This window comes from Maniola jurtina, chromosome 20 (assembly GCF_905333055.1).
Source record: "Maniola jurtina chromosome 20, ilManJurt1.1, whole genome shotgun sequence".
NCBI classification, from domain to species: Eukaryota; Metazoa; Arthropoda; class Insecta; order Lepidoptera; family Nymphalidae; genus Maniola; species Maniola jurtina.
In genome coordinates this window covers 13,005,498-13,023,990 of record NC_060048.1, presented here as the reverse complement: position 1 = coordinate 13,023,990, position 18,493 = coordinate 13,005,498, and the positions used below count along the sequence as shown (strand labels likewise).

Sequence of the window (18,493 nt, the reverse complement as noted above, 5' to 3'; positions counted from 1 at the left end):
GAACCTGAGGCTCTAATCGTCCACAGCTAAACGATTAATGGAGCGGACTGAATTCCCAAAGGTCGGCAGTTCAAACCCCACCCGTTGCAGTGTTGTCGTACCCACTCCTAGCACAAGCTTTACGCTCAGTTGGAGGGGAAAGGGGAATAACAGTCATGATAAACATGGCTATTTTTTTGGTGGTGCAAAGTTAAGCAGTAACAACCAATGTATAATCATAATACAACAGTCAAATGCAAACCTTATACTAGCACAAGTTGAGATATCTTTGCGTCCTTAAACTAACGTTCATTTGTCTTATACTAATTTGTCAGTATCACTAATTACTTAACTCTGAAAAAATACTGGATTTTGACTGAGGTAGGTGTGGCGATAAGGCTCACTTAGCTGAGATGTATATAGCGTACTTTGACTTATCTCAGGGTAAAAACTAAGTTTCTGACAGAAATCTGTGTTACTTTATTTTAGCAGTATCATTTCCACGTGTTTCTATAAAAATCTTTACTTGATAAGGTCTAAACTGGACCCTTTCAAGAAAAGATTTTTATATAAATAGGTGGGGATGATACTGTTATTGTTGCAAATAGAATGCCATAAGCCTACTTTGTCGTATTAGTTTACAAATTGCAAAAAACCGAATAAAATTTGAATTTCGCGGGCAGACCCGTCGCATCCACCTTAAAACAGTTTTTATAATAATGTAGTAAAATTGTATTCGTTTTAAAATTTATGGCCCTTGAAAAATCTCTATTTTTAGGGCAGAGGAACTTCATGCGTAAATAAACTATATAAAAAAACTGAAAAATTAACAACTTCATGTCACATTTTACTTCATAATAATTTCAAGTGTCTTTAGTTTGGGTAAAAAAATACTTTCTTTTGCCAAAAATAGGCGTAACTCCAAACGTCGATTAGCAATTATCACTTTACCGTTTTTGACTAAAAATCTTGATTCTGAAGCAAAATTCATGCACCCGGCCTCTCTCGTGGTGAGGTGCAGTCAGAGGGAAAGCGTGACACGCACAAATAACGTTATTTCCGTCATCTGTGGAAACAGCACTATTTTAGGTTCCCCCCGCCAATGAGTTATCGCTTCGATGAAGCGAGCTCTTAACCGTCTTTTTGAATTTGAATAAAGCCAAAGTATGCTCTATATAACTTCCATCTCACAAGTTATTCTATAATTATTATATTTAATGCAAAATAATGTACAATGATACATTATGATATCTCACTCGCCATTTTAGCGCTGTGTCAACTTTCATGTCAAAAGTACAATTTGAGTCCTTCATTCAAAGGTGAACTGTATTTTGACATGATGTTTGAGACACTGCGCTAAAATGGCGAATGCGATCTCATAATGTACCTACGCACTGTACTTATACAAATGTCAGTTAACAAAAGGTACTACTAAATAAGTATAATGTTTCATGAAGGATATGCAACTAAATCTGTTGTACACCATCTTTAAACTAAAATGACAAGTTTAATGTATTGTTATCCCTTTCATAACACTCCCTGTGGAAAAGAATAGCAGTAGTAGATTTAGACCTGTCAATTTAGTTTAGTTTAGAGATTGTGTTTACAGGATTAGCGACACAACCAGAATATTAGCTTAGAATAACAACTCTGTTGCTCTTACAACTATAGGAAAAAAATGCGAGAATCAAAACGTTCCCTTTAAAAATGAGTACCGAGAATCAGGCTTCTTACAAACTATGTAACTCGTTTCTTAAACACTAAAAGTACCGGAGTCACTTTAAGACTAGACTCACAAAGTCTAAAACTTTACACAAAAAATAACATGGTACACCAATCACAGTTTTTTTCTAATTGCATAATACCGCGAACTACTAGTATGAGCGGCTACATATGTACAGTACCTACTACCACGTTTATAAGTCAAATCTGCAAAATTCGTTTGCGTAGAGAAACGCAACCTAACGCTGACTAAACCGATTGGTACACCAATGAAATATAGACCTTATTGCCTAACGTTAAGACTAACAACCCTTCCTTTCGGCTTTGCCGTAGTCGGGTTAAAGCAAGAACAACAGATACTCGTGCTATCTCGCTCAATAATTCGCGCGTACAAAACATGGCGCGCAAGCGTAGGTATAGTCGCACGCTATGATTGGCTGAGACATTTGCGTCACTTATAAAAATGGTAGTACATACTGTACTGACACTGAAGGCACTATTCTTAGAGCCAGTTTCACAACTTCCAGGTGAACTTTATCTAACGAATAAATTGGACGTTATGTCAGTTTTTGTATTGGGGATCTGTCAAAATGACAAATTTGTCCGTTAGATAAAGTTTATCTGGCGGTCGTGAAGTAGATCCTAAATATATTGATAACTCGATAAGGATCGTCAGTGCTTTGAATAGCAATCAATAAACAAAGTAACTACGAGGTGGAGTTATTATCTGTGTAGCCGGGCGGCGTCAGGCGGAAGTCGTGCGCGTTCGGGTTGAGGCGGGACACGTTCCACGCGCGCGTCATGGCGCTCATCAAGAAATAGTGTCCCCAGTCGGGGTTCTGGCGATGCAGCGTCAAATAGCAGCACAAATCAGTCCCCGTCAGCCACATGCCGTCAATCGGCAGTATTGCGGCAGTAGGGCTGTAGCTCGCCTGTGCGCGATGGAGCTCGGGCACGGGCAGCTGCAGCGCGAGGATGTCGCCGGCGCAGGCGGCGGGCGCCGCGGTCTGCTGGGCCGCGTCGGCGGCGGGCGCCGCGGTCTGCTGGGCCGCGTCGGCGGCGGGCGCCGCGGTCTGCTGGGCCGCGTCGGCGGCGGGCGCAGCGGACTGCTCGTCCGCGGGCGGAAGGCAGGGCGGCACGTGGTTCCGGTAGTCGTCCACGAAGTCCAGCTCGATGCCGTCGCGCACGTAGGCGTTCACCTCCTCGAAGTTGGGCGTGGCGCCGCTCTCCAGCGCCTCGAAGTGCGGGTACAGGTAACACTCCGACGTCTGCAAGCCACCCGGTAACAGTTAATACAACATTCACAGAACGACGGCAAGAGGCGCTGGGCGGACGTGCAGACCTCGAAGTTTTATCGGTTCCCCAATTACGAGAGCTTTGCGATAGATTGGATTGGATATTGATTATAACAGCGCTTAGTCAGTGTATTTTAGAAAATTCAGTACGTATGGCGCGGAAATATCGCAGCCAATCATAGCGCGCGTCCGTCCACTATTGGTTGTTGCCTACGCGCCACGTTTTGTACGAGCGAATTATGAGCGAGATAGCACGAGTCTCTGTTTAAGGTTTTCGTCAAGCGATAAGGTCTGTATTTCAATGGTGTACATACATTTTAGAAGATGTTGAGATGAGAATAAAACAAGTTTGCACTCGCTCAAAGTAGCACATCTCTTTGAGATGGTAATAATAATGTATTGAATATCCATCCACAGCGAAAGAAGTCAATATAGAGCTCTCTCTGTTACGTAATCCCGCGCAAATGACAGAGCCGACATAGTGGGCGTTAACCATTTTGAGTTACTAACCAATTAAAGAAAACCGGAAAATCAAAGTGTTCCCACGGGATTTTGAAACCTTTTATGCGAACCAAGTCGCGGGCCTCACCTTGTATAGTATAAGTGTCGTTCCAGTATTCACGCGTTAGGGACTAGAAAGATATCTCAGCTTATATTTCTACATCAAAAAGCATCGATCCTCCATGAATTACCAACATAATTAAAGTACAACATGTATCACAAATTGAACAGGCGCCCTCTAATGCTAACTTTAAAATATATTCCATTATCCTGTCCCCTAACTGATTCAATAACACGACTTGTGTCAAATACTCGTCAGACGTCAGTTTAGCCCGCGCAGCGCACCGCTAATGATACCTTCAACTCGCCTATCGTCCACTTCCATAACTGATTAAATAACAGTGAATAAATAGATATTTTGTTTTTTATAAGAAATTACGAGATTCTTAATAGGAAAAGCACCATTCATATTTTTCCATTTCTTGCAATTACAGCAAGGAAATTTTATTAAGTAAGCTTTATTTACACGGGAGCTCGCCCACGGCGACTTTTTGCAGCTATTCAGTAGCGGGTTGCGTTAACGCGGCGGTCTCCGTTTTCGTCGATACTAAAGTTTACTAAAATGGAATTAAGTTAGGAACGCATGGATCGAAAAATTTGAAATTAATATATAATATTTTTCATTATATCCCCTTGGATTTGGTCCGATTGAAACATGATTGGACAAACTTTCCTCGATAGAAAAAAAATCAGAAGTTTGGTCTAAAACCTTAGACTTTTGGGTTTTTCTCTTTAATGACAAAGCTCTTAAAGACGTAACTTTCACCATAGGTGTAAAACAATCAAATAAATAATTCGGTCCGATCATTTCACAGTAAGTGCTATATTTCAAATTATATTCTAAATTATTTGATTTCACGCTTCCTCGCTTATTCTCTTCAAATCGCGTACAGAGCGAGTACAAAGAATTTTCGACCCTATTGTTGAGTCTTATGGGCCGTAATTACGTTATCTTGTCAGTCATACCCGTCGCCTCAGCGCGGCAGGACCTGTTTCGGGTTTCATAAGCATTTTGTCATACTGTAATTGTACAGAATGCCATAGAGTAGTAAATTCAGTACTATGTTATAAAGTATTTTTATTTAGGATTTTTCTAGATTTTAAGATAAGTTTATATTGTGCATTTATTACATTAAAAAAGTAATTATTTTAAAAAGAATGCAGTAAACAGTACATTGCAGTGTAGTGAAGCTAATATTAGGTCATTATAGACCAGGACTTATAATTTGAAAATAAAAATTAATTAATCTGAGTGCTCTATCCCGGTAGCTCAAAGATCAAAAACCAAACAAAAATAAAAGTAAAATGCATAAGTATTAGAAGATAAGATGGAAAAAAAACTTTATTGATATCAATTTAAAGGTTTTTAGGGGAAAGTACTAATTATTATGAAAATAGGATGAGAGGAGACCGCGTATAAGCAAGCGTAGTGTAGGACGTCCTCCAGCACGATGGACTGATGATATAAAGCGGCTGGCGCTCTTTAGGGAAGGCCCATGTCCAACAGTGGACATCCACGGGCTCATAATGATGATGATGATGATCATGATTATTATGAAAATGACATCCACTTTCAAGTCCGAGATGTTTATCCAAGGTGTTATAATTTTTAGTTTCTTCACTTGCTATGCAATTATATCATTTATTAGGGTTCCGTACCTCAAAAAGAAAAGCGGAACGCTTATAGGATCAATTTGCTGTCTGTTTGTCTGTCTATCTAACTGTATGTCTGTCTATCTGTCCGCCTGTCAGTCTGTTTTGTCCGTGTGTGTTGTGTCTGTCAGGAAAACCTATAGGGTATTTCCCGTTGACCTAGAATCATGAAATTTGGCAAAAACCATGAATTTATGGGTTCATTAAAAAACAATGTGTTTCAATTTTCAAAGTAAGATAACTATACCAAGTGGGGTATCTTATAAAAGGGTTTTACCTGAACATTCTAAAACTGATTTTAATTTATTTTTAAGCATAATAGTTTTTGATTTATCTTGCAAAATGTCGGAAAAATACCTGAGTACGGATACGGAAACTTGGTGCGCGAGTCTGACTCGCACTTGGCTGGTTTTTTTATGTATATACGTCACTAAGTAGTCAATAATAAGTTTGAATAAAAATTGCAGTGTCATAAATGTTTTATAGATCAAAAAAATAATCATACTATTAAATATTCCTTCAACTTAGACCTTATTGTCACAGCTTAAAAGTTGAAAATGTGCAAAACAAAATTTCATACGTACTTAATACTTTTTCTCATAAAACTAGTTCAATTTACAAGAAATGAAAGATCCTATTGTGTTTGCCTTTGTCAATACAAAGGATCTTTGTGGCTTTTGTGTTCTCACTCACGTATACTAACATTAAAATATCGATGTTAAAATATTCGTTGTAAAACTTACCTTATGCAGTTATTCTTAAAGTATACATTAAATTGTTATTAGGACGAGAGTTGCTTCGTTTTGGAATGCCAAATCAGTGTATCAATTTTTCTTGTTTTGAATCGAAAGGTAAGAACAGTAATAAAATGTAACTACTGAAATCGTTTGTTCGTAGCTTTTATAGGTTCGTGAGAAGTAGTATTGTTGTATGATAATTTGGTCAATTTACAGATCAAATTTCTCAAAATCCTGTCTTAGTGCGGGTCTACGTTATATAGAGAACCAACTGCACCTTTTCAAACTTCAAAATCCCATCAGGACCAGTCCTGGCACAATTGTTAGTTAGTGGTAGTACCTTTTCACCCCCACTTTTTTTCATATTACATCCGTTAGGTCAATTTTTTCGTATAAAATGTAGCCTATGTTACCCGGATTTACACCTCATTCATCAAAATCAGCCCAGTAGTTTCGGCGCTACGGTGGAACACACAGAATCTGGATACAAACACACACACATACATATACAGACTGCTAAAATCATAACTCTTCCTTTAGGCTTTGCCGCAATTGGGTAAAAAAACAGGCTGAATTGAGAACCACCTTCTTTTTGGAAGTTGGTTAAAAATTAAAAAAGGAGCAAGCAACAGACCATTTAGACTATTTACTTTTCCAGACGTTTTAGATACTATCTCATTCAGCGTTTATGTCATCCAACTATGTAATTTGACGTCTGGCTAATGAGGTGTTCTAATCATACAGACTATTCACAATTCCAGACGTTTTGCTACTTGTGCATTCTGTTTTTATGGCGTACAGCTAAGTTGACTCTCTGTTGACTGGGTAATCTGCTTTGATGTCATCTAGCTGAATTGTCTATTGGCTTACTAGGCACTTTGCTTTCATGTCAGTCAACGTAAAATTGTCTTTTAGCGAAAAGGTAATGACCTCTTTTTCTGGATGCCTAATGATAGGCATCCAGAAAAAGAGCTCAGCTTCTGAATTAGAGAAAATAATTACTACAAATTTAAAATTTGAAACAATGGCCCGAATCTGAATATAACAAAAAAGCTATAAAATATTTTAATCTCTGTCTTGACTTTGTTCAGTATCATATAAAAACATTTCTCCAGCGCTTTGACTTTGAACCTTAACGTAAACAGTTAAGTTAGCGTATTGAATGTGTACATACCTACTTATGCTCTTTTGGAATATTTCACCTAATTAGTTAACTTTTATGGCTATTAGCTCCGAGCGGGCCGGTTTGACTGTAACCATATTGAATAAACAAAAACAAGGATTATAAACAAAACAGCTTTTTATACAACACGAAATATATTATAATGTTATCCTGTTATGGCTGCAGGTGCATATAATCTCTTTCAGGTGTTTTTGCACGCCTAGCGCGTGTGATATTTTTTTACTGTAAACGTTTTGATAATATGAAAAAATAGGATTTTACGATCTCGGTAATTAGTGAAATGCAATAAATAGTTACTTGTGTAATGTCCGTGCTAACTATATTTTCATTGAATTTCAGTTGAGTGTAATTTCTATAATCTCAGCATCTATAATAGCAATAAGATATGGAAAATATAAGATTTACCTATAAATGTAAGTAATTAGGAATGACAGTATTATCATTATCAATAAGTGAAAATTTCAGAAACTTGGACTTGTCCATGCTATAATCTTTTATCCATGTGAAGTATCTTCTTTCAAGGCCAAATGTAATGGTCACCACAGTAATGACCAAAACTGGCAGATAGGGGTTTATAATGAGAACGTTAACGTAAAATAGACCTTAACCGCCTTGTTTTATAGCTCAAATTAATCCATTCATGTATAGCCAGTCAGACAGAACCAGAAATTAAAATCGGTGTAATTGAATTTAGGACCTTAAGTCAAGGTTATTTAGGCCCATTTTAATTTAATGTTACTGTGTGTGTGTGATCTCATTCTATGAAAGTTGGTGAAATGTTAAATCTCCTACTATAATAAGCATACAGGTTGAAAAAGACACCTATTAGCATGATTGTAAATAGATCTCATTCATTATTTCTCGTTGTTGACAAAACAATAAAAGTACATTATAATATTGTTGTTTTTTTTTTATCAGTGACTGTTTACTAACTAATGATAGTAACTTGGCAACAGTGTGCATTAAAATCCATACTAATATTATAAATGCGAAAGTGTGTCTGTCTGTCTGCTACGTTTTCACGGCCCAACCACGGAACCGATTTTAATGAAATTTGGTACAAACTTGGGATACATCCCGGAGAAGGACATAGGCTACTTTTTATCCCGGAAAAATGAAGAGTTCCTACGGGATTCAAAAAAACCGAAATCAACGCAGGCGAAGCCGCAGGGATCCTCTAGTAGTATATAAAACAATATTTAACTTGTACACATATTTTTATAGATACGCAATGTTATATATTACAATAAAGTAACCCAGCGAAGTCGAATGTAATCGATTCTGATGATACCTACAGATTAATTTTTTTAAATAAATTTTTAATTATTTCATAATAAATATTTTTTATCACTATAACTTTGAATTTTAAACTTATACATAACTTGACTTTTTACTCCATCGTAAACACTGAAGTGGGGTGACGTAATGATTAAATGCAGGAGCGATGTGAAAATAATAATCTACACTGTGGCGATGCGCAACCGGTTCAGGGGCGTCTAAGAGAGATGCCGATACAATGTGTATCGCCATCTCTAGATTTGAAATTATACCTGGAATATACCGTCCCCTTAACGTGCGTCGCATTTGCCACGCGCGACAGTACCGATTCAGTAGTGATACAATCGCGTAGTATCGCTTCTGGATCGATGTCAACGCGCGACCGTATTGACCACACTATCATCACACTAATAGTATAAAGGCGAAAGTTTGTGTGTATGTTTGTTACTCTTTCACGTAAAAACTACTGGATGGATTTGGCTGAAATTTAGAATGGAGATGGATTATACCCTGGATTAATACATAGGCTACTTTTTATCCCGGAAAATTAAAGAGTTTTTGTGACTGAATCGCTACTAATCGCTGCAATACCTAACACTATCTAGTAGTACTCTCATCGAATATCGCAATGCCTACCTGCTTCTATTCAAAAAAAGAATAATTTCACAGATGTTTCATCACTAATATAGAGTACGCTCACTACTGCTCTCAGCGCCAAAATGACAATAATTAAGTTGCTACAAAAATAGGTCGGCAATTGCAAGTCCAGTGTACTTGTATTAGCAGAGGTCTGTGTAAAAAGAATATGATATTTGAAAAAAAAATATTTGCATAGATATGCGAAATCGAATTACAGTGCGATAAGGATCTGATATTATTTTTTCTTGCTGTAGAAATGAAGATGGCTTGCCCAATATCATTTCAGTTAAAATAAGATAATACTTATTCGATTTTCAACATATTCCCTTAAATTGACCAGATTCTAGTTGCAGGCGGCCATTGTTCTACATCTACGCCCCACTGTCAATGTCATTCAAGTGCCAAAATATCCTTGTGGCACTGTTACTCTTTTTGATAGATCTGTCATAACACCAGACATCAGCATGAATTTATAATAAAGATGGACCAGGCGCTCCTAATACCTACTTGAAACACTTCGACAAAAGAGCTTCCGAGACGGTCAAGCAGATAATTTGTTTTGCTCGATCAAGCTGCTTGATGCGCCCGTCAAGCGGCTCGATCAATATATCTCAAACACCGTCCGAACGTCGCGTCGACCAAAAATATAAAATCGCATCAATCACGTCAATGCTCGACTCGAGCACCAAGCAAACGATCAAAAAACGGTTCCGTTCGACCGCATCGGAAGCTCTTACCAAATTAGTGCGAGAGATTGGACACCAGTGGTGAAGGACCTCTCGCTCTCTCTCGGCGGTCGGAGTGGGATAGCGGTAAGCGAATACGAATACCTCGTGACACGACGCGTCACGAAGGCCCAACTAAATGTTCGCGGTCGACCGCTTTGCTGTAGAGCGCGACACGTCGCTGCAGCATGTTGCTGGTGCCGCTGACCGCCGAGTTGAGTTCCGTCGGGGCACGCAACAGCGCGTGCAGCGCTCGCAGTTTGGCTAGCGGAGCCGACTTGGTGACCGCGGTCAGGCCCGTGGCGGCGCCCTCGCTGACCTCGGAGCCCTCGCTGTCGCTGGCGCAGGCCCACGGCTCCAACTCCTTGGGAGCGGTGCCGACCAGTTGCGACGCGGAGCGGGATATGTCGCTCGCCGCGTCGTCGGCCTCGCGCAGCGTGTCGAGCGAGGAGTCGCTGCGGGGGAGAGAGACAGGGAGGCTTGTTACCCCGAGCGCAGGGTCGGTGCGGCGGTCGGCGTGCTCGGCGGTGATGAGCTGGGTGGCGATGCAACAGTCGTCCTCGGTAGACGTGTCGATGAGGATCACTTCCAGCATGTCGGTCTGGGGAAACGAAAACGTGTGATCATGTAACTGACAAATTATATCGCAATATTCCTATGTTTTTTTTTTTTGTTTTACATGTATCTGGCAGTCACGAGTTTTGACAAGCAACTATAAAAGTGGTGGCGAACATCATGGCTCGCTTCCTGTCGTAACAAATAATAAAAACCAATACAACAATTACACTTTCCCATTTGAAGTTATAAATATGTCGGCAGTGCCGTATTTTAGGTGTACTTTGCTCATCGATGGATTGCATAATTAATCCTCCCCACCGTGGTCGTTGGACTATACAATCTGGCTCTTGCCGGAGGCGGTTGTTTGCAAACACGGTGTGTTGCTATGTGTTTTAGAATTGTAGAGGTTCCAATTGTTACCTAATGTGGTTTCTGTTGGTTGAGGTTGTAGCAGCTAGATTAGTTGGTCAGTCCAACTAGTGTCGCTATAAGGGATCACCCCTTATAGCGACTCCCGGAGGTGTGGAGGTGGAGGCAACTTAGGTAGGGTTAATTAGCGTTGTCCATTCACAATGGAGACACTGGTCTCATACCCATAAGTGAGGGTTACTATGATAATAATTGTTCATGTTATCTCATAATGCGAGAGTATCATTAGTGCGCCCACGAAGGTTCGGCCAGTTTGAAGGGCAACCCTGAAGGTACGGTGTGCGGGACTATAACGTTATAATCCCGGTTCATCGTTATCCAAGTTTACTTTTAGTGGTTTAAGCCTTCAATATTTATCTTAATAATCATAACTCTCGTTTTGATGGAGCGTGCCTTCAAATATATTTAATCGAGGCTTATTTTTATTGCACTGTACCGGCGCGACTTCGCACTCGCATCTTAGCTCAGTGACGACTAACACAGGGGCAAAAGTGCGTGCCTCGGGGGCAGAGACAGTGCAAGGCTCACCTGCGAGTCCAGCGCCTTCACCCGCGCGATGAGAGGCTTCCATTGAATTAAATTCAGGAAGTGCAGGCTCGTGGCGAGCGGCCAGCGGCGGCCGCCGGCCACGGGGCGCACGTTCGCCAGCCGCCCGCGGATGGCCTGCGCCGGCAGCGCGCTCCACTCGCGCCGCAGCGGCCGCAGCGCGCTCACGGCGCAGCGCTCCACCGTGCCGTAGTCCACGTGCCGCACCTGCACAGCGCACACCACACGCCCGTCAGTGTCGCCCCTTTGCATCTCTACACTACAGTAATCAAATTACACTTTTAAACACTGGTTTAAAGCACCCCGCTCTTTTAGGGTTCCATTCACAATCATGTTCTGGTCACAGCTTACAAACGACAAAAAAAAACTTTAAGGCTCGTTGTTTTCAGTAATTATTGTTTAAATACAGTATGCTGGTGCAGTAGAAGCCCACGCGCACGGCGGCCGCCGACAGCCGCCGGTGCTTCCCCTCGCCGCGCTCGTAGTAGCGGCTGCGGACACCAGCGGACGCTCAATCACACGCACGTTACCTTGACAGTGTCGACGTCGAGTATCCGGACGATGAGCGAGCGGTGCCAGTCGCCGTCGTAGCGGCTGGTGCAGTAGAAGCCCACGCGCACGGCGGCCGCCGACAGCCGCCGGTGCTTCCCCTCGCCGCGCTCGTAGTAGCGGCTGCGGACACCAGCGGACGCTCAATCACACGCACGTTACCTTGACAGTGTCGACGTCGAGTATCCGGACGATGAGCGAGCGGTGCCAGTCGCCGTCGTAGCGGCTGGTGCAGTAGAAGCCCACGCGCACGGCGGCCGCCGACAGCCGCCGGTGCTTCCCCTCGCCGCGCTCGTAGTAGCGGCTGCGGACAGCGGACGCTCAATCACACGCACTTCAACACAAGCCACTCGTCCCATTACGGACGATTAGCGAGAAACGAGTGGGCGAGCACCGACAAGGGAGTGTGTAGTTGGGATATAAGCAGGCATTACTTAACGGAAGTCCATAATAAACAAGAAACCACAAGCATAATGCGGAAAAATCCGCTAAAACAGACACATGTGTATGGTATCAGAAGTAGGAAAAGCAAACAATACACACGACCCACACAACACCACACAAGTCTTCTAAAACATGCTGAATGTATGTCTCACTCCCACACCAGAGCATCTTCAGATGTAGACCTGTACCTGTTTAGTAATGGAAGGCCGGTGGTTCATATGACATGCTGCACGTTGTACCATACAAATTGGTATGCTTTGGCGGATAATAGCGAATTTATCTTGTTTGAGTTAATTTGAATAAAAATCTATTCCATTCTATTCTCTAGAGTTTTGCCAACTAGCGCAGTTGTTATCGTTGTTTATTTTTAAGGCAATGTTAAGTGTAAAATAAAGATTTTTTCATTTTTTTTTTTCATTTTTACGAGTGCGTCGGGCGAGTACTCGTCGCTCGGATAGGCGGCCGGGATTTAATTCCTGCAGCAAACTACGCGAGTGTTTTGACCGCCAAAAGAGTGTCGCTGAGCGAGTATTGATCTTTAATAGCTCCTGTCGCTGTGACAAACAAGTGGAGACTGGGAAGAGAGTTCTCGCCGACAGTGTGCTCAGCCTGTCCAATTTTCAAGTTTGGAACCCCAGTGGGGTTCCAAACTTGAAAATTGGACAGTAGGTTCCTTTTATGACATAGGCGCTCACTAAGCAAGGATTTTTAGAATTTGGGGGATGAAAGTTAAACCTAGGTATTTTGTCGTTTTGTTAAAAATGAAGTAGAACGTGTTTCAGGATTTGTGGACTTTCCACCTCCACTCTCGCGAAGCTATCAACTCACTTCATGTCGTCCATCATGTTCTCCATGGCGATGTTGTGTTCGTCGCCCAGGCGCTGCAGCCAGAAGTGGCTGGGCGAGTACACCTCGCCCACCGCCACCTCCAACTCGTCGCCCACGGCCAAGCCCGCCAGGCTGGCGGCCGGGATGCTGTCCGCCAGCCCCATGCAGTCCTCGGGGAACACGTCCGGGGCCTGAAGCACACCGAACTCACGACTGGGCCTCCATCGATTAAAGCAAACCAACTAACATGTCCCACTGCCTCTACATTCAAATCACTACCTATATTATTAATGCGAAAGTGTTTCTTTATTGGTTTGTCCTTCAATCACGTCGTCGCAGCCGAGCAACGGACTGACATGATTTTTTACATGAATATAGCTGAAGACCTGGAGAGTGCACTGCGTAGGTACAAGGTCAGAGGCCTTTTAATTAAACTGGAAATATGTAAACCAATAATTCAGCCACTGCGCAAGGGTAAGGTCAGGCAAATTTTGACGCGGCACCAACTGTAGCTTACATGAATAAAGTATCAGGAGAGCATAGGAGACTAGGCTCAATAGAAGTTTTCATATAACGCTTTTATGCCCAAGAAAATAAAAAATTGGTCAAATGCGAGTCAAACTCGCACACGAAGGGTTCCGCACGATCGTACGAGAGAAAGCACTTTTTATATTTTTTAATTTTCATGGCAGCCATTTTGAAATTTGAATTATTTGTTATTATAGTGGCAATACATATAATAGAAATACACAATCTGTGAAAATTTCACCTCTTTAAATAGGTACGGTTCACGAGATACAGCCTGCCGATGGAAGATGGACGAGCACTACTTTAGAAGCATAAGTGTAAGTAAATACTATTAAATGTATAGAAGCAGGCGTTACTATGTGAAGTCCACCATCATCTTGAGCAGTTTATAGCAATTAACTATAACTCACATAGGGGATCCCCGGCAGCGCCTCCTCGGGGTCGGCGGGCAGGCTGGGGCGGGCGGGCGCGCGCGGCAGCACGCGCGGCGGCGGCGGGCGCGGCGGCGGCGCGCGCGCAGCGTCGCTCAGCAGCCAGTCGCCGCGCGCGCCGTCCGCCGTCACCGTCACGCCGCGCACGCTGCCGGCCAGGCTCAGGATGCTCGTGTACCCGAACCGCGTGAAGTTCAGCTCACGCCCGTGACGCTCGCTGGTGACCACAACCACAATAGTTACTATACTTTACTAACTGACCTATACACTGTATTTTACCTTTTTCCGAAGTGTCTTAATTTGATCCTAAGGTCCTTAATCCTAGACTACCAAAAATTCACAATAGTCAATCAATAAATGCAATAAAAAAAGCAATTTTTTTATTTCAAATTTCCCCACGAAAACGCTAGCTGCCACTTTGGTTAGGTTCGTGAGCTGTCATGGCGTCACACGGATTGGCAAACGACATTGTCTTAGTGAAATACATATTTACAACTACAATCCATGTGACTTCACAGTCGCAAGTCGTGACGGCGGCTACAGCCTACAGCTTCGTGCGTTTCGAATATTTGTAGAACAACTAAAACAGTTTACTCTTTAAATGAAATAATTAGTAGTCTATGAAAAAGTTGCAGCTGGCGATGGGTTGATGATGAGATGATTATATTTATAGATATTGAGCACACTCACCTGTATACTTTCATCAGCTCTGTACACATAAGTCCACTGGAATGTTCCAACACAAGATCCAGCACCTCCTTTTTCAACTCCTCTAGTTGTGCACGCTTGCCGCCGCTGCTGGAGCCTGTCACAACACAACACCTCACCAAACAACACTTGAGACAAAAATGTTGTATACAATGTTGTAGTCTGTTGTAGTTGTGTTGAATGTTGTAATTTAGTAGCAAAACTACTGGCTGGCCTAGAACTCAAAGGTCCGTTGATTGGTCTTCTATCAGATATACTTTGGAGTGTGATAGATTTAGTTGCTAAAGTATTTGAATGCATTTTTAATCTACTTTTTCTGCTACATCTGTCAATGTGAAGATCATTGTATGAAAAAGAACTGTTTGGGTCAAATTGAATACTGTTTCCTTTAGAATACAAGTAAAAGTGGACAATTACAACCATTTAGTGCAATGTGCAGTGGTGACCAGAGCAAATCATGCCTCTCTTATAGAGAGTTACATTTTTGTTCTGTTTGGCGTAGAGACTTTGGGGCCATGTAGCTTAGTGTTGAAAAAAATTACGAGACATTTCACCGAGATTAATAGCCTCATCTGGTGACAGAAGGGCTGGGTCATTTTTTGCGCAAAAGATCAGCCTGGCTGTTCAACATGATGAGCCTGGCATGATCTATTCAGTAATTAGATAAGGCTAGCTTTAAGTTTTATTGTAATACTAGATTATACCCGCGACATCGTCTGCTCCGCTTTAGGTATTTGAAAATCCCGTAGGAACTCTTTTGATTTTCCGGGATAAAAAGTTACCCATCTCAGTTCCCAGGATACAAGCTTGCTCTCTAAACATATAAATCGGTTAAATGGATGGGCCTTTAAGAATCCCGTGGGAACTCTTGGATTTTCTGTGAAAAAAGTAGCCTATGTCCTTCCCCAGGATGTTGTACCAAATTTCATTAAAATCAGTTAAACTGTTGGGCGGTGAAAATCTAAAACTAACTTGAAGCAGTCAGCCGCCCCGAGTCGTCATCTCTGAAGGAATCCCTGCGATCACGGGGCTGTTCCTGCAAAAGAAATGCAGTTTACCTTCTGGAACCCAACACCAATTATATATCCTTCCTCGTGATGTAAATTCCTCTGTACGGAATTTCATCTGAATCGGTTAAACAGTTGGGCTGTGTAAAGCTAGACAGACAGACAGAAGCACTTTCACATTTATAATATTATTATGGAAGTGTGGATGGATTAAGCTTTTGGTTCCTTGTAACCATTTATAGTACATCTGAAGTTAACAAGCATTGTATATCAAGTCAGGTTGGAGGTTAACTATTGGAAGGGGTTTACCTGTGAGTTGACTTGACGGTGTGTTGATGGTTCACCATTGTGTTTAATGGTTGCATGGTTGTCTGTAGAACTGTCTGTACTATCTGTGTACTCCCCGTTCTGCCGGCTACTGGTCACCAGTCTTTTGGTTCTGCTCCATCCATTGCTGAATGTATCCGCTATCAGACCTTGACTTGGCCGAACTGTAGCCGCAGATACACTCCTACGTTTCACTTTACTAAAAATAATTACTAATATGTTACTAAGCTCACACTACAGCTATATCACACTTACATACACACACATGATACCATTTTTGTAAGAAAAGGAAGATAGCTCACTCAGCAGGTAATGGAGAGAGCTATGCGTGGGGTTTATGAGATCAAATGCAGTATGAGATTTGTAGAACCAGAGTTACCTACATAACTCAACAGGTTGCAGCCCTGAAGTGGTAATGAGCAAGCCACATCATTTGAAAAACTGACCCTTGTTTTTTTTCCTGTCTTGTGGTTGCTGATGCATCCTGGTTATTGCCTGTGACCCTGGTTCTCTCTCTGATATCTGAGCTTCTGATTCTGTCCTTTCTCTTTACTCCCACCACCATACAGTTAAATAAAAGTTAAATCTAAGCCACTTACTACTTATTGGTGGCAGAAACTTTTTGTCTCTGGACATGTTCATCAACATGCTTTAGATTTTCTGTCACTATCAGTGTCAGCTCAGGATTGGCAGAGGGTCCCTGAAACTAATTACTTAATGTTACACATATCTATTGCTAACCCAACACTCTTTCTGAGAGGCGACCCTAGTGAGCCCACTACTGAGCGTGGCTCGCCTCTCTGAATGAATCGTGAATGAGAAGTTTGGCCTAATCTACCATGCTGACCAAGTCCAGATTGGCCTTCACCTTTGAGAACATTATGGAGAACTCTCAGGCATGCAGGTTTCCTCACAATATTTTTTCTTCACTTAAATCAAGTGATATTAATTGCATAAAACACACATAACTCCAAAAAGTTTTATAGGAAAGGCATGCGCCAGTTGTAGATGCATTTGATGATTCAAAAGTACTTGTTAAACTTTATTTAAATGTAAAATCTGAATATTTCTTAATCCAATGATGCAATTTCAAAACCTTTTACTCTTAAAAGTACACACAACATGTCCTAGTGGCAATGTGTATAATGAGGCTCCTAAAGTTTTAGTTGAGAGTTAAACACACCAGGCAGTGTAAGATCTCATACCTGGGCCAAATTTTGCTACACAATAGGTACCACATGCTGCAGATAATAATGATGGGTAAAATCACTGATAAAGAGGGGTGGGAAGAAGAGTCATGGCTATGTAACATACAGTGTGGACTAGGGTACCAACCCTACTATAATCAATATACTATTCTACCCAGGCATGGACAAGGAGAAGTTTAAAAAACTAACTACTAATCTTCAGTGTTGGAGAGGCACATGAGGAAGAATAGTTTTATTAAGTACAAGGTATTATATAAAGGTAACTGCGATGTGTGCGGAGAGGCCACGCTTGTGCCGTCGCGCGCTCCAGTGTGACACTGACTTTAGTTTACGTAGGTATTTACCAAGAAGCAGTCACTAAAACGTTCTCTGAGGAAAGCTATAGGATCCCTGAAGCCGAACTTCGCCGTCGGCAGGTGCGTGCCGACCATGTTCCGGTAGTCCCTCAGCAGCGATCGTGCGTCCATCCGCGTCGGGCTCGACACCACGAGCGATCGCAGCACCGACTTCAAATCATCTATTTCTTCCTCCATTATTGTGCACCTTTATTTACCCTAAAAGTAGGTGGTATATGAAAGAACGATAAAAACGCAGTAAAACTAAATTAAGAGCAGACAGCTAAACACTTTTTCATTAGGTACCTCCAAAACTTCGAAATTATTAACAGCAATAAACAACCATGAAACAAGATGAAAGTTAAGTTTACATTTATTATCATTATTATCATGTAACTTACTTTGAGCAATTTACCTGATAATTAAATATTTATGTACATACCTAATACAGAATAATCTTAGCTACAGAGAACCCATATCACAACATTTTGCTGGTTTTCGCAAGGTTTGGCAAGGTTTTCGAATGGTTTTTGACTGTTTCGCTATGTGGTCCAAAGAGACAAGAGTGATGAGTATATTCGTGGATTATTAGTCTGTGATATTCGTCCTGTCCTTTTGGCTCACCGCACCCCTCACCCCTCACCCTGGCTCACCGGCGTCAAAAAGAATAATATAAGTATATGTATAGTATAATCACAACCTACGTTTTGAAATGTTTGATTGAAGGCCAATTGATGGCTACCTATGATGGCTACAATGTCACGCTCACTCACGCTCAAGATCTGATCCACAGACCTAGTAAAGATCTTTTATCTGTAAATTG

General features: G+C 41.7%; 1 protein-coding gene across 1 annotated transcript; it reads right to left on the bottom strand.

The window, feature by feature from the left end:
* Positions 1-1,075: 1,075 nt before the first annotated feature.
* LOC123875809 lies at positions 1,076-18,302 on the bottom strand. The gene is made up of 12 exons (XM_045921854.1): positions 18,113-18,302; positions 17,680-17,889; positions 16,727-16,833; positions 16,110-16,326; positions 15,766-15,829; positions 14,776-14,890; positions 14,065-14,302; positions 13,127-13,317; positions 12,017-12,158; positions 11,288-11,512; positions 10,260-10,373; positions 1,076-2,969 (listed from the first exon to the last, which is right to left on the bottom strand). The coding sequence occupies exons 2-12, from the start codon at positions 17,866-17,868 to the stop codon at positions 2,409-2,411; spliced, it is 2,163 nt and encodes a 720-aa protein (XP_045777810.1). The 5' UTR covers positions 17,869-17,889; positions 18,113-18,302; the 3' UTR covers positions 1,076-2,408.
* Positions 18,303-18,493: the final 191 nt, after the last annotated feature.

Coding starts and splice junctions, on each gene's coding strand:
- LOC123875809 (XM_045921854.1), bottom strand. CDS start 17,868: ATGGAGGAAGAAATAGATGATTTGAAGTCGGTGCTGCGATCGCTCGTG. Junction 16,834..17,679: donor GTTTTAGTGACTGCTTCTTG/GTAAATACCTAC, acceptor TTAAGTAATTAG/TTTCAGGGACCCTCTGCCAA. Junction 13,318..14,064: donor CGCTGCCGGGGATCCCCTAT/GTGAGTTATAGT, acceptor GGTGTGCTTCAG/GCCCCGGACGTGTTCCCCGA.